Source organism: Salvia miltiorrhiza, chromosome 7, assembly GCF_028751815.1.
Source record: "Salvia miltiorrhiza cultivar Shanhuang (shh) chromosome 7, IMPLAD_Smil_shh, whole genome shotgun sequence".
Lineage (NCBI taxonomy): Eukaryota > Viridiplantae > Streptophyta > Magnoliopsida > Lamiales > Lamiaceae > Salvia > Salvia miltiorrhiza.
The window spans coordinates 59482595-59495992 of record NC_080393.1 but is presented as its reverse complement, the minus strand read 5'-3'; the positions used below and the strand labels follow the sequence as shown (position 1 = coordinate 59495992).

Below are 13398 nucleotides of genomic sequence, written 5' to 3'. Positions count from 1 at the left end.
AAATTAATGACTTGATCTTCAGTAACGATTTATAAAAATAGTCTCATACCCTCAAGAAAATGTAAATCATCCACGAAAATTGCAAAAATAACATTGCATTCGAATGCCAATGAGACCTTGCTCTAGTAGCAAAGTTGAGTCACCCAAATACTCTCCTTTGTGAAAGGTCTTTGATTCAATTCCGCTTCCGTGCGGTGATATTTTCCCACCGTTTGGGTGGTGGTAAGGTCTCGCCTGCGTGCGGATTGCATAACTGATTATATTCAGATATCTTTAATTTGTAATTTAAAAAATTATCTGAACATTGCATAATTGATTATATTCAGATACCTCTTGCAATTTAAAAAATTATCTGAACATTGCATTCAAATTATGACGTGAAAGGTTGGAAGTTGGCGTGTATATTATGTGAAAATCATCTATTCTATGAGAAAAAAAAAATGATATCTTGGATCTGACGATCTCTAAAATCATGAATCCGACAACGTTCGAAGTTGTTCTACAAAAAAAGAATTGAATTCTATAATTTTGCGAGAAACAACAGAATATATCTGAAGTCCTTTGTGGGATTGAAACCCCTTTTATATAAGTTTTAAACAAGATTTTTTTTTAAAAGGCATTTTAAACAAGATTCAAAATAATGTATTCGATTTTATTCATATATTAGCCATATATATATTTCTTGTTTACTTTTGCGACAAATTACCTTAAATTTTGGCAACTGGTTAGTGGATAAGGATTTGAGGATAAGACCCAACTCCTTTATCGTATCATTGATTATACACAGAATATTCAATCCAAAATCTTTCCCACTTTTTGTCGTTAATAACTCAACACAAACGAACAATCTTTCCGGTATACCTTGGAACTCTCTCTCTCTCTCTCTCTTGTCCAAACTATGATCAACCCTTTTCCCAAAATACTCCTTTCTTGATGATCACAAGCCTCATTTCATCGTTTCTTTATAAAGATGGAATCTTTTTTAGTTGGAAATAAAATGGGAGTGAAAAATGGTGGTGTTGATGGGATGGGGGAAAGTGGTGTTTTTAAGGATGTAGGAAAAGAGGATTCATGCATTAATCAGACTGTTTCTTGCTCAGAAGAATCATCATCTTCCATTGGCAGAGACAGTGATGCTTCAATGGAGAAATCTTGTGGTGGTGAAGAGGTTCAAAGCTCCTTCAAAGGAACCTTTGATGCTGCCATGGAAGCTTTGGAGGAAGTTTTGCCAATTAGGTTTCAGAATTTTACATATATATAATGTTTGTGCGTGTGTGTGCGTGAATTCTTGAATTTTCTGATTTTTCTTTGTCTCAATTTGTGTATGTATGATCATGATCTTGAAATTATTAGGAGTGTGAATGATGATCATTAATTTGGAGATCGTTTTGGTAGTTGTATAGTAGAAGATGAATTACTATTTAAAATAGAGAATACTAAAATAGAGAATTTCGTGCAAGGCCCACTCTGCAACTAGAAAATAGGGAAAATGTGGCCAAAGATGGAAACTAGCACAAATTTACACACACACACACACAAATAAAAGAATGCTAAGTTAATCTTAGTGAATATTTCATCACTATAAGTAATTAATTGCAAAAATATAGGTGCATTGTGAGTTTAGAAGGTAGTTTTTTCTTGATCATGATTATTTTCATTGAAACTACATTTATCATTATAAATTTTAATAGTATGATTTAGAGGGAAAGCATTTCTTGATCATGACCATTTTTTTCTAAACCTTAAATGCCAAGCTAATGGAGTTTCGACATTTATCATTATAAGTTTCAAGATTGTTTATAGGGCAAATTTTTCTTGATCATCACCATTTTCATTGAAAACTACATTTATCATTATTCTTGAAACCTTAGTGTCTGAAATTGGCAGTGCAGGAGGGGCATTTCAAGGTTCTACAATGGGAAATCTAACTCTTTCGCGTGTTTAGCAGACGCGTCTAAAGGCCTCGTCAAGCCAGACAACGCGTACAAGAGGAGGAGAAGGAACCTGCTCGCGTGCAGCCTCACGAGGGACAAGAACCGGGGCTCGTCTCTCAGCCGCAACGGTGGTGGCATATCGAAGAGGCTGACAGCCTCAAGTAGAAGAGCCATGGCCTTGAACAAGATGACAAATGTGGTTGTGATGGATCAGTGTTGATCACTGCTACAAACAAGGATTTTTAGACTGTTTTATATGCTTCTGATTTTCAAGGTTTTCTCAAGGTTTTTTTGAAGATGAAATTCAGTTGCAAACTTAGTTATTTTACTATCATCAATCATCTAAATATTGTGACTTAGTGTGACCATTGTTGGTTTTGTACATTTATGCAGAATAAAGGGGGACTTTTAATTGTTGGCTCTGTTTCTTCATTAATTAGAATGCTAATGATATCCTCTGTTTATTAGGTTACAATTATTAATTAGGATTCATTGTAACGATCAATGTCCATTAGCCCCTCAATTAACTGTCACTAATCTTTTTTTTCCCCTCATCTATATATATATGAAGCACCAGTTTTTGTTCCGCCAATTTTTCTCTTTCTTTCTAGTTTTGTAGATAGAGCACATTCTTTTACATTTTCATTTAATTGTGTTTTAAATAAAATATGTAATATACATATTCGATGAAAGATCATAAAATAACCTTTAATTTGATATATGATATCTAAAAAATAGATTCAAATGAACAAGTTATAATAATTTAAAGTTTCAACTTACTAAATAATCTATATTTTTAAGTACTATATTTTCCTTCAAACTAGAAACCTTATTTTAAACATTTTTTTAAATTCCATTTTTTCTAAATTTTAATAATTTTTTTTGTATAAAAATATAAAAGGAAATTATGTAATATTATGGAATAATTATTATATATTAATAATTTATGTTAAGAAACACTAAATTAATATATAATCTTAAAAAATAATTGATGTTTATTATAGAATAATCATTAAAATATTTTAGGAGTATAATTTATTTTAAGAAATAAAATATTTAAATTTTTTTATTTTAACTATAATTATTATCGTGTAGGACTATTATATTGAGTTCATATAATCACTTTGTCACACTGAGTTTACTACTGAATTATTTAAAAAAACAAGACCAACGCAGAGATATTTTTTTTTTTTGAAACGACCAACGCAGAGATATTAAGTGGGCCAAAACTATGCAAAACTATGCAATCCAGATCCATTGGGCCAAAAACTTAAGACTCCACGGGGCTTGTAGGCCCAAAGTCTCTTAAGATTGTAAAATGGAAATTGCATTCATAATTCTTTTTTTTTTTGGGTATAGCTTAGAGTTTGTTAAGTTTGTAACGGCGGATTAGGTTCCAAACTAAAATAAAACAAAAACAAAAATGATAGAAGATTCAGGGGTGGCGCAGTGTGGACGAGGGAGAGTTGATGGACGTCAACAAGGCGCTTTCTTGGATTAAAGATCTCGGCTACACACAAGGATGGGTGGAGTCAGACAGTAAGAGGGCGTGTGATGCTATTATTTTGGGCAAAAGGAACATCTTGGAGCTGGGTGCTATTACTTCTTTTTGTCGTGAAAAATTGTTGTTGCTTCCGGACATTCGCATCCGTCATGTTATGAGAGAATAAAACGCCGTCGTGCATTGCTTGTCGAAGGCCGCGAGAGATATTTCTGCACATCATGTTTGAAATGAGCCCTCATCGTTTGTGGTGGGTCATCTCCATGTACCATGTTCTTGTGTCTAATAAATATCCTCTCCATTTCCTAAAAAAAAAAAACATAACGAATTAGTTATTTTTTAAAGGAAAAAATCTATACTATCTTGGGTAAATTAGTATATCTAATCTAATATCATCTGTTACAATATCAAACGAATGCATTATTATTTTTTTACCTTTATATATAGTATTTTAAATTAAAATAATTATTATTACTCCCTCCGTCCACGAAATGAGTACCCATATTTCCTTTTTCGTCCGTCCACGAAATGAGTACCCATTTCCCTTTTTGGCAAGTGTACCCCACACATCTCTTTAATTAATACACTCAAAAAGTGGGACCCTTAAACTATTTACACTACACTTCATATATTTCTTAAAACCCGTGCCGTCCACAAATGGGTACTCATTTCGTGGACGGAGGGAGTACTATTTAATAATATAGTCAATAATTACTCTTAAGATATTTTGGAATTTCAGATTATTAACTTTTGCAGATTTCGAAACTTGAATATTGAATGTTAATTAGTTATTTAAAATTTAAAAAATATATTTGTCTATTATTTTGGTTATTTGGTTTTAACAAAAATCGAATCCAAATATTTCGGTACAATTTTAGGCATGTTCGGTCCATATTTGATTATTAATTACTCTCTCTATCCCATTACAAATGTTCTAGTTTCCATAATTGAGATATTTCATTAAATATCTCATTCCTTTTTTGACAAATAATTAAAGGACTTAAATAACTAATGAGCCCACTCACCCCTTTCTCTCTATATCTACTTTTAAAATAATACTCCCTCCGTCCCACTAAAAGTGGTTCAAAACTTTCCGACACAGAAATTAAGGAAAATGTATAAATTGATTAAAAGTGGTGGGGCCTACACTTTTTTAAGTGTTAAATATTTCTACTTTTGGAAACATATCACATATAATGGAACGACTCAAAATGGAACACAAACCACTTTTAGTGTGACGGAGGAAGTAATATTTAAAAATATCAACCAACCCACTTTATCTGCTAATTGCTCATTTCTTAATTCATGTCCAGAAATAATTAGACATTTGTAATTAGACGAATGAAGTATACAATTCGATTTTTGCCATTCAATTCGATTTGGTGACCGAATAATCGAATGCTCGCCCCCAAGCGAGAGACATATAGCTCTACCATTGTGGAAGGTGACAAGTAGTGTGATGGTAGGTTTAGGATGTTGGCTCATGAAGAGGACCCCATTGAGGGATGGAGAGCAGAAAATTAAAGAAGGCATAGCCCACAACTGCAACACTACTTAAAAACAGACAGCTTCTGTGATGATAAGAGGTCCACACAACAATTATTATTATGTACAAAGAAGCACTTCTACCCATCTGCCTAAGAGTGTGAGCCCAAAATCTCCAAGGACAGAGAGAGAAACATAGAGATGAGAGAGAGAGAGAGAGAGAGAGAGTGGTCCCTTCATCCCAAATCCCAAAAATACCCCTACTACCATATTTTCCACACAATGTCCTCAAATTTGATCAGGTGCAAAATAAGCAGGCAGCTCTTAATTACAACTGCTGCTGCCACTTAGTTTTTCTACAACATTTTCTTGCCTACTTCTCCCTACAATTCATCAAGTTTCAGACATTATTCTGAGAAATGACCTGCCCAAATTCTAGGAAGAGTTGAGCATCTGATGTGCTCATGGAAGGGCAGTTGATCAAGTGAGGAGTCTTCAGATTCGCGTACTCGTCGACGTAGCACTCGCCTTTCCCAGACGGGAGAGCTGCCGGAGGCGTTGAGGTGAGCAGCTTGGCGTCCGGAGGAGGCGGCACTAGGGTCCCGAGCACGCGAACCACTTCGTGCATCGTTGGCCTATCCGAGGGCTGCCTCTTCGTGCACAAGAGAGCCAGCTGAAACACCTTCTTGACATCCCCGAGATCCGAGCACGTCTCCGAGATCTCGGGATCCACAGTTTCCATCACTGAGTTGTTTGCTGCCTTCCCCAGAATCTGAAAATAAAATGATATACTATCTCAACTTATCTCAACATATAAGGATAGCTCATCAATCTAAATAAACATTTAGGTTCTAGAAAGCAGAAGGTTGTTTAGAAAACTGACCAGTTGATGGAGATTCGACTCGTTGTCCACAGCTTTCCATCCGGTTAGCAGCTCGAGGAGCACGATGCCGTAGCTGTAGACATCGGACTTCTCCGTGAGACGGTTAGTCCGAGCATATTCAGGGTCGATGTAACCAATAGTTCCCATCAAGAACGTCGAGGTGTGAGTTTTGGACGTGCATAGGCTCTTGGCAATGCCGAAATCTGTGAGATGAGCCTCGTAGTCCTTGTCCAATAAAATGTTGGACGACTTCACGTCCCTGTGGATGATCCGAGGGCTACAATCGTGGTGGAGATACGTGAGCCCCTGTGCAGCGCCTAGCGCTATGCGGAGACGGGTGTTCCAGTCGAGCTTCTTCTTCTTTGTAGTTCCTGCAAAAGAGCGAACATTTTCAAGATGTTTTGACACAATCTATCGTCTAAATATAGCACGGTACGGAGCTTACCGTGAAGGATGTCCCAGAGGCTTCCGTTTTCCATGTAGTCGTAGAAGAGAAGATATCCGGACGGGGAGAGCGAGTATCCTTGCAGGCTAACAAGATTGCGATGCTTGATGCTCCCGACCGTGTTCAGCTCCGTCTCAAATTCTTTCAGGCATTGTGGGTAGTGAGAGTAGAGTTTCTTCACGGCCACAGGCCTGCAGTTCTTGAGGACACATTTATACACCGTGCTCGACGCTCCATATCCGATGACATATTTCTCACTCAAATTCTCCGTCATCCTCATTATATCTTCGTACACGTGGAGAGCCATGTTCATGTGAAGGATAACGAGCTTTGGAGACGAGTAGTTAACTACATATACGAGACACAAATTATGATTCTATGATAATAACGGTTAAACCAAATATATACTCCCTAGACCCTTCGTCCCATAAGCTTAGGCTTGTTTTCCTTTTTTGAATGTCCTATTTATATAGGCTTGTTTCCATAAAAAGTAATATTTTTTTGCTCATTTACTATTATATCCATATTTAATTCTTTAATTTACTCTCACTTTAATACATCATTAAGTAATAAATATGGGCATACTAGGAAATTTACTTATATATTTTCATTTCCAATGATTTTTCTTAATCTTTGTGAAAATCCCAATCAGCCTAAGCTTATGGGACGGAGGGAGTATGATAATAGTGAAACACAAGATGGCGAACCTGGCTTGTCGAGAGGCCCGACTGTGAAAGTCTTTGGATGGTGGGGCCGGCAAGCTGCGATCAAGATCATGAGAAGAATCACCATGGCACCGAGGGCTATTCCGAGTATAGCTGCTTTAGAAATCGAGACTGCAAAACCAAATATTATCCAATTAGCACCATAAGCCATCGGAACATCATTTTCTTGAGATGTCAGGCTCTCACCTCTCTCAGTGGGACGAGGTGCACGACAGTTTGAGCTGAGCCAATAGCCGCAGAGTCCCGGATTGCCTACAAAACTGAAACACGAAATAACTGAATTTTAGAGAACTAATGACTGCCAAGAAACTCTAGAGAGAAATATCCAACCTCTCGGGTGAAAACCTTGAGAAGTTGTTCCCCGTAGGGATGAATCCGACAAGATTGTTGTACGACACGTTCCTGTAACAACCAAAGTATCAGACTCCGAAACTGCAATACACGAGTTAAACATAGTTTCGACAGTGAACCTACAGCACTGTAAGACTGAGGCAGTTGGCAAGCGACGTCACATCACCCGATATATTGTTGTATTCCAGCTTACTGCGAACAATTTACCATTAAATAGTTGAACAATGACTCTTTTTGTAAATAAACAATAACAATAATGACAGCACGCGAGCGCGCGCGCGCACACACACACACACAGCTCTTACAGCATGAAGAGATTTTGAAGCTGGCTAAGCTCCTCAGGAATTTGACCTGAGAGGTGATTATTCGAAAGATCTCTACACAAAAATGGAATCAGAATCAATGTAATGCAAATTAGAAAGACGAATATATGATATTTGGAACTTCTGAACATGAAATTTACTTCCTTACATCTCCCCAATGCTTCTCAGATTGGCAAACTCAGCAGGTATGAAGCCCGTCAAAGCATTATTGCTTAAATTGCTGTAAAAAAGGGCAAACAATATCAAATTTAAAGATGTCACATGACTTAAAACCAGAATATAGACGACTCACAGTTTCAAGAGATGTTCCAAGTCGCCAAGAGAGGAGGGCATTTCACCGCTGATCCTATTATTCGAGAGGTCTCTGTCCCAATCAATCAAAGATATTAGATACTACGGCTCAAAATTAGATTACATAAGAATGAGCAAAAGTAGCGCTTACAGCGTGTCCAGATTGCCAATACGAGATAGCTCGATGGGAATGGGGCCTCTGAGATTGTTGGAGGATAGGTTCCTATCCAATTGAAGTAAAGAGTGAAACTCCGAAATATATAGAAAGAGTGAAACTCCGAAATATATAGAATTACATAAATGAAATGATCACATTCAGCTGAACATCGAGTTAGATTTTATGAAGTAAGAGTAAGCAGGACGAACTCACAAATACGTCATGCTTTCGAGCTTTTGAAATGCCAAGGGAACAGTTCCATTCAATTTGTTTCCATACACGTTGCTGTGATCAAATCAGAATGAAAGATTACTGACCTATAGAAGTAATGAATGTTTTTCAATGCAAGGATCAGGATTCGAGATGAGATTCTCACAGGCTGTTAAGGTTTGTACACGAGCTAAGATTATCTGGTATCGGCCCCTCCAAGTGGTTATTAGCTACATTTCTGTATGCAAGTACAAGATGAAACACGTGACTCTGCAGATCGATAAAGATCAGTACAAAATAACTGCTTGAACGAAGAACTTACAGGTCAAATAAATCTGTGAGCTTCCCAAGTTCTGGCGGGATACGCCCGGTGAGCTGATTATCATTCAATTCCCTAAACAAAAGAAAGAACGTATCAGAATCAACGATTGGCAAACTGTAGAACTCAGAAGGAATCTTCATTGTATTGATAGTAGTTAATGATTCATACAGATAGTGAAGCTTTGTCATATTTCCAAGCTCGGCAGGAATTGATCCGGTCAGCTTGTTAGCGTGAAGATACCTGTTCGAGATGATAAGTAAATGCACAAAACATTTGATAACTTTGTATGCTTTGAGGGAATCAATAAGCTCATCTAATGCCCTAGTAAGACAAATTTAAATTACTTACAATTTCTCAGTGTACGTTAAATTTCCAAGAATTGGCGGGATCGTTCCATTCAACATGTTAAAACTTAGGTCTCTGAAAAAAATAGATATTTGTAATTCAAATGTTGGGAAAAACGAAGGATCTAATTGGTGGAAACAAGAAAGAAAGGAGCTTACAGCACTGCTAATGCCTGCATTAGGCCAATAACTGATGGAATCTGCCCAGAGAAATGGTTATTCTGCAAGGACCTATAAAATACAACGTTTTATTTAGCATCAAAAATATTAAATGCAGCATAGAATAAGCCGTCACAAAACCTAACAAAATATGCTGAAGCAAAAAACTTACAGGGTAGCAACTTGAAGAAATCCGATATTGAAAGGAATGTCACCCGTGAAATTGTTGTACGACAAATCCCTAGTATCAACAAACAATTTCTAACTTAACCACATCAACCGTGATTCATAATCGAAATAAGCTGTCAGTCAGATACATACAAAACCTGAAACGCCGTGCAGTTGCCGATATTTTCAGGAATCGGACCGCTCAAGCTATTGTTTCTAACATCACTGGCATATTAAAAACACACACACCAATCAGAAAGTGTTCAAAATGCATCGTGTTTGAAGAACTTCAAGTTATTTTGACGAGGGCGATGAACTTACAAATACCACAAGCCGGTTAGCTGGCACATATCTGGAGAGAGTGAACCTTGGAGGTTGTTACCCCTCAGCCCCCTAAACCGAAAGCAAAAAAAAGAAAATTGAACGATCAACGAATCATACTTAATTGATCCAAGTTGTTGCGATGAAAGCCAAATTAGAGAGCACTAAACTCACAGGTATTGAAGAACTTCATTCCAGTATAATAATCTTGGTATTTCTCCACTCAACCTATTCTGAGCCAAGTCCCTAGATTTTTCACAGTTCATCATAAATCTATCGCTATCACAGTAGAAAATAGTCGATATCAAATACTAATGGTACTCACAGAATCTTCAAGTTAGGAATCTGTGAGAGTGTTGAAGGAATTGGACCAATTAGCTGATTATTTTTCAGAATCCTGTCATATAAACCAGTGAAGAACACAATAATAGTAAGAAATTAAATTTAGACGAAGTAAATGTGAGTATCAAAGAATTACAATCGGATTAGGCTTACAATGTCTCTAGTTGCTTCAGCTTTGAGATTGAGAAGGGAATATCCCCAAAGAGCTCATTGAAAGAAAGGTCCCTGACAGTAATGCAATCAAGATCATCATAAAGTCGAATACGAGGAGGTTTCCAGCTTAATAATTAAGATCGTTTAAAGCATTTTAACATTTTCTTATCTTAAATCTTAAATTACATTGATAAAAATATGAACTTACAAGCTCTGTAGAGCTGAGCAATCCCCAATCTCATCCGGGATTTGGCCGCAGAGCCGATTCCCCCTCAAATCTCTAGTTTGAGATGCAGAAACATAGAATTAGATTGCTAGAAACTTAATGTTATGCAAAGTGAAAAAAATAAGGGAATTTACATTGAAACTAGGCTCTTTAGCTGCCCTATGGCAGGTGAAATTTCTCCATCAAGATTCAAGCCTGAAAGATTACTGCAACACATATATGGAAAATAACAAATCACTACAACAAATTAACTACAAATATTTAACTCAACAACAAATTTCAAAACAGTGGAACTGAAATTTGAATTAGGAGAGAATATTTAGAAACTCACAGAGCAACCACATTGAAGGTGACATTATCACAACCGATTCCTCTCCAAACACAATAGTCTGAAGATGGAGTGTCAGTCCAGTCATACAGCACATTATCCACATCTCTGAATGATTTCTTTATCTCCAGCAAAACAATACCTTATCCAAAAGAATTATAAATAATAGTATAAAAATTAAGGTACAAAATATCAAAGAGGGAAGAGAATGTCATTCTCTGGTTCAACATTAAAATAAAAAAGAAAACTCTCTCACACACACACTAATGAAGGTAGAGTGATGGAACAGAAATTGGTTAAGGCATAAGCTAATAAAGACAAAAAACACAAGGCTTAAGGGTGAGACTATGACGTGATTATTCAATAAGGCCAAACAAAGTTGAACTTTCTTGCAAAAAGCTAGACAGTAATAAACTGATTAAAATACTAAACTCCAATTCCATGCTCTAAATAAAAGCCAAGTAGATGACACAACACAAGTTCTAAAATACCAACTAACACTCACCATCACCATCACACTCAACCGAAGCAAAGCTCAGCAACACCACCACAAATCCAAGAACAAATCTTTTGCAAGAACTAGCCATAGCCCACTTCTCATAGATAGAACCACAGCCTATCTCGACCTCAAAGATGAGATTTTTTTTTTAAACACAAGCAGACACCTAGTAGGAAAGTGACAAATGGGGAAGTTGGAGATGGAGATTACAATTATTATAAGAGATGAGCTAGAAGAGAGAAAGCTGCAACACTAGGAAAAGATGGAGTCATGAATTCACCGACATGAATGAAAGTGAGAGAGAGTAAAGGGAGGAAGATGATGAACAGGAATAATATTACAAATACTCTAAAAGATTGTTGAAAAATGTGCAATGGAAAGAAAGAGCAGGCTCTGGCTTTTGTAATGTTCAATCACATCCTATTGCCAGAGAGCCCTGCTGCAGAGAGAGAAAGAGAGTGATGTGTGTGTCTATGTGTGTGTGAGAGAGTGAGAGAGATAAAGAGTGCAGCTATTGCATGTAAGTAAATGTGGAGAGAGAAAGAGGCGAATGAAAGATGCGAATGTGGAAATAGGAGAGAGGAATCGTGAATTATTTTCAAGAGAGAAAAGGTTAAAAAACCTTCTGCCAAGTTTCTGGTACTAGGCCTGCTGCAACAATACATTACAGCTCTCACTTGCCACTTCTTTCTCATCAATACTCCCCTCCCTCTCTCACTCTCTCTCTCTCTCTCTCTCTCTCTCTCTCTCTCTACATGTAAATACAAGTAAGTAAAATCTAAAAGGATCCCACATCACAAAATTAAATATTTTTCAAAACCCCTCTCTCAGCTCAGCTTTCACTCCATCACATAACCAGACAACATCTCTCTATATCTATATCTATATCTATATGTTAGTATAAAAATCGAATCTTTTTCATTTTTTAAAATCCATAATAAGAAGTCGCTATCTGTGCAGAGGGGAGAGCCGAAGCTAGCTAAGCTTCCTTCCTTACTTCAGTTGACAATTAACGCTTTTTCTTCTCTTTAAACCATTTTTTCTATATGCGTGAAAAGTTTATATCAATGCACATATAGCCAGGCAGCTCCTAATAATTTCAGTCCTTTTACTTCTACATTTTGTCCATTTCCCATAAATATTTCTGGGTAAAAAATTCGAGTGAGTGAATTTCTTACGCTTTTCTTGTTATGTTGCTGCAATCTTTTTCACCTCAATGGCCCTTGTTTCATATTCTAACTGCAGTTCTTCACTCAATTTGAATTAAACCCCAACGCTTTGAGTTTGGATATTTCCATCTAATTAGCGTCGTTACTCGAGAATATATTCTTCACTTATGAGTGGTGATTAGAATGAAGTAAAAGGATAAATGAAAAATTACTACTTACTCCTGTCCCACTGAAAGTGATCGGTTTATAAAACGCAATAATTAACTATTGAAATAATGTGAATTTTACAATTTTTATTCAATTTACACTTCCTTTTCATCTCCAAAAATGAGTCACTTCTAATGGGATAGAGGAATTATTCCCTCCGTCCCCCAAAATATAGCACGTCCCACAAAATATAGTCGTTTATTTGGGACACAAAATTTTAAAAAATTGTATTTAATGTGTGAAATATAGTAAGTGAAAAAATAAAAAAATGAATAAAAGAAAAAAAGTTTACCATATTAAAAAATGTAAAAAGTTTAGTAGAACGACCTAAAAAACAATACACGGAGGAAGAATAATTTTATGTGGGAAAGTCAATAGATTGATTAAAATTAATAAATTATACTTCTTCCGTCCCATAAAAATATGCATAGTTTGGGACGACCGATTTTAAGAAATCCTATAAAATATAGTGTAATTAGAGAAATGGTTTCACATTGATTGTGATGTTTAGTAGGAAGATCATTAGGGTTAAGGTACAGATACCCCCTAAACATGACCCCCCTAGAACGTATACCCCCCCATTCTCCAACTTGGTACAAATTGCCCCCCATAGTCCATGAAAATGGTACATTTAACCCCAGCCCCTAAACGGCTGTTTCATGCCGTTTTCTTAATTTTTATTTTTTTTTAATTTTCGGGTGGGACCCACTATTCACCACCATCCCCTTCAGACAGAGAGAACCGACCGCCATCCGGCAGAGTAAACTGCTGTCGCCGCCGTCCTCGCTGCTACATTCCTCCTCACTTTGATCAGCTAATTCAACACCTGAAAATCCCCACCCTCTCTCAACTCCA

General features: G+C 36.6%; 2 protein-coding genes across 2 annotated transcripts; one reads left to right on the top strand and one right to left on the bottom strand.

The window, feature by feature from the left end:
• The first annotated feature begins 775 nt into the window (after positions 1 to 775).
• Positions 776 to 2348, top strand: LOC130995228 (protein OXIDATIVE STRESS 3 LIKE 1-like). Its single transcript, XM_057920421.1, has 2 exons — positions 776 to 1236; positions 1893 to 2348. Exons 1-2 carry the CDS (start codon positions 971 to 973, stop codon positions 2152 to 2154), a joined length of 528 nt encoding a protein of 175 aa, XP_057776404.1. The 5' UTR covers positions 776 to 970; the 3' UTR covers positions 2155 to 2348.
• A 2641-nt stretch (positions 2349 to 4989) lies between these two features.
• Positions 4990 to 12008, bottom strand: LOC130995227 (LRR receptor-like serine/threonine-protein kinase ERECTA). Its single transcript, XM_057920420.1, has 27 exons — positions 11174 to 12008; positions 10672 to 10810; positions 10475 to 10546; positions 10323 to 10394; positions 10115 to 10186; positions 9945 to 10016; positions 9794 to 9865; positions 9620 to 9691; positions 9452 to 9523; positions 9303 to 9371; positions 9131 to 9202; positions 8976 to 9047; positions 8796 to 8867; positions 8628 to 8699; positions 8472 to 8543; positions 8309 to 8380; positions 8090 to 8161; positions 7940 to 8011; positions 7796 to 7867; positions 7630 to 7701; positions 7448 to 7516; positions 7304 to 7375; positions 7160 to 7233; positions 6956 to 7084; positions 6249 to 6596; positions 5804 to 6174; positions 4990 to 5692 (listed from the first exon to the last, which is right to left on the bottom strand). The coding sequence occupies exons 1-27, from the start codon at positions 11253 to 11255 to the stop codon at positions 5321 to 5323; spliced, it is 2949 nt and encodes a 982-aa protein (XP_057776403.1). The 5' UTR covers positions 11256 to 12008; the 3' UTR covers positions 4990 to 5320.
• Positions 12009 to 13398: the final 1390 nt, after the last annotated feature.

What these genes read in the sequence shown, in the direction of transcription:
- LOC130995227 (XM_057920420.1), bottom strand. Translation starts at nt 11,255, where the DNA reads ATGGCTAGTTCTTGCAAAAGATTTGTTCTTGGATTTGTGGTGGTGTTG. An exon ending in TGCTCAGCTCTACAGAGCTT is followed by an intron (nt 10,187 to 10,322) that starts GTAAGTTCATAT and finishes CATTACTGTCAG; the next exon opens with GGACCTTTCTTTCAATGAGC. An exon ending in TTGGAACATCTCTTGAAACT is followed by an intron (nt 7,868 to 7,939) that starts GTGAGTCGTCTA and finishes CCTTTTTTACAG; the next exon opens with CAATTTAAGCAATAATGCTT.
- LOC130995228 (XM_057920421.1), top strand. Translation starts at nt 971, where the DNA reads ATGGAATCTTTTTTAGTTGGAAATAAAATGGGAGTGAAAAATGGTGGT. An exon ending in GAGGAAGTTTTGCCAATTAG is followed by an intron (nt 1,237 to 1,892) that starts GTTTCAGAATTT and finishes TTGGCAGTGCAG; the next exon opens with GAGGGGCATTTCAAGGTTCT.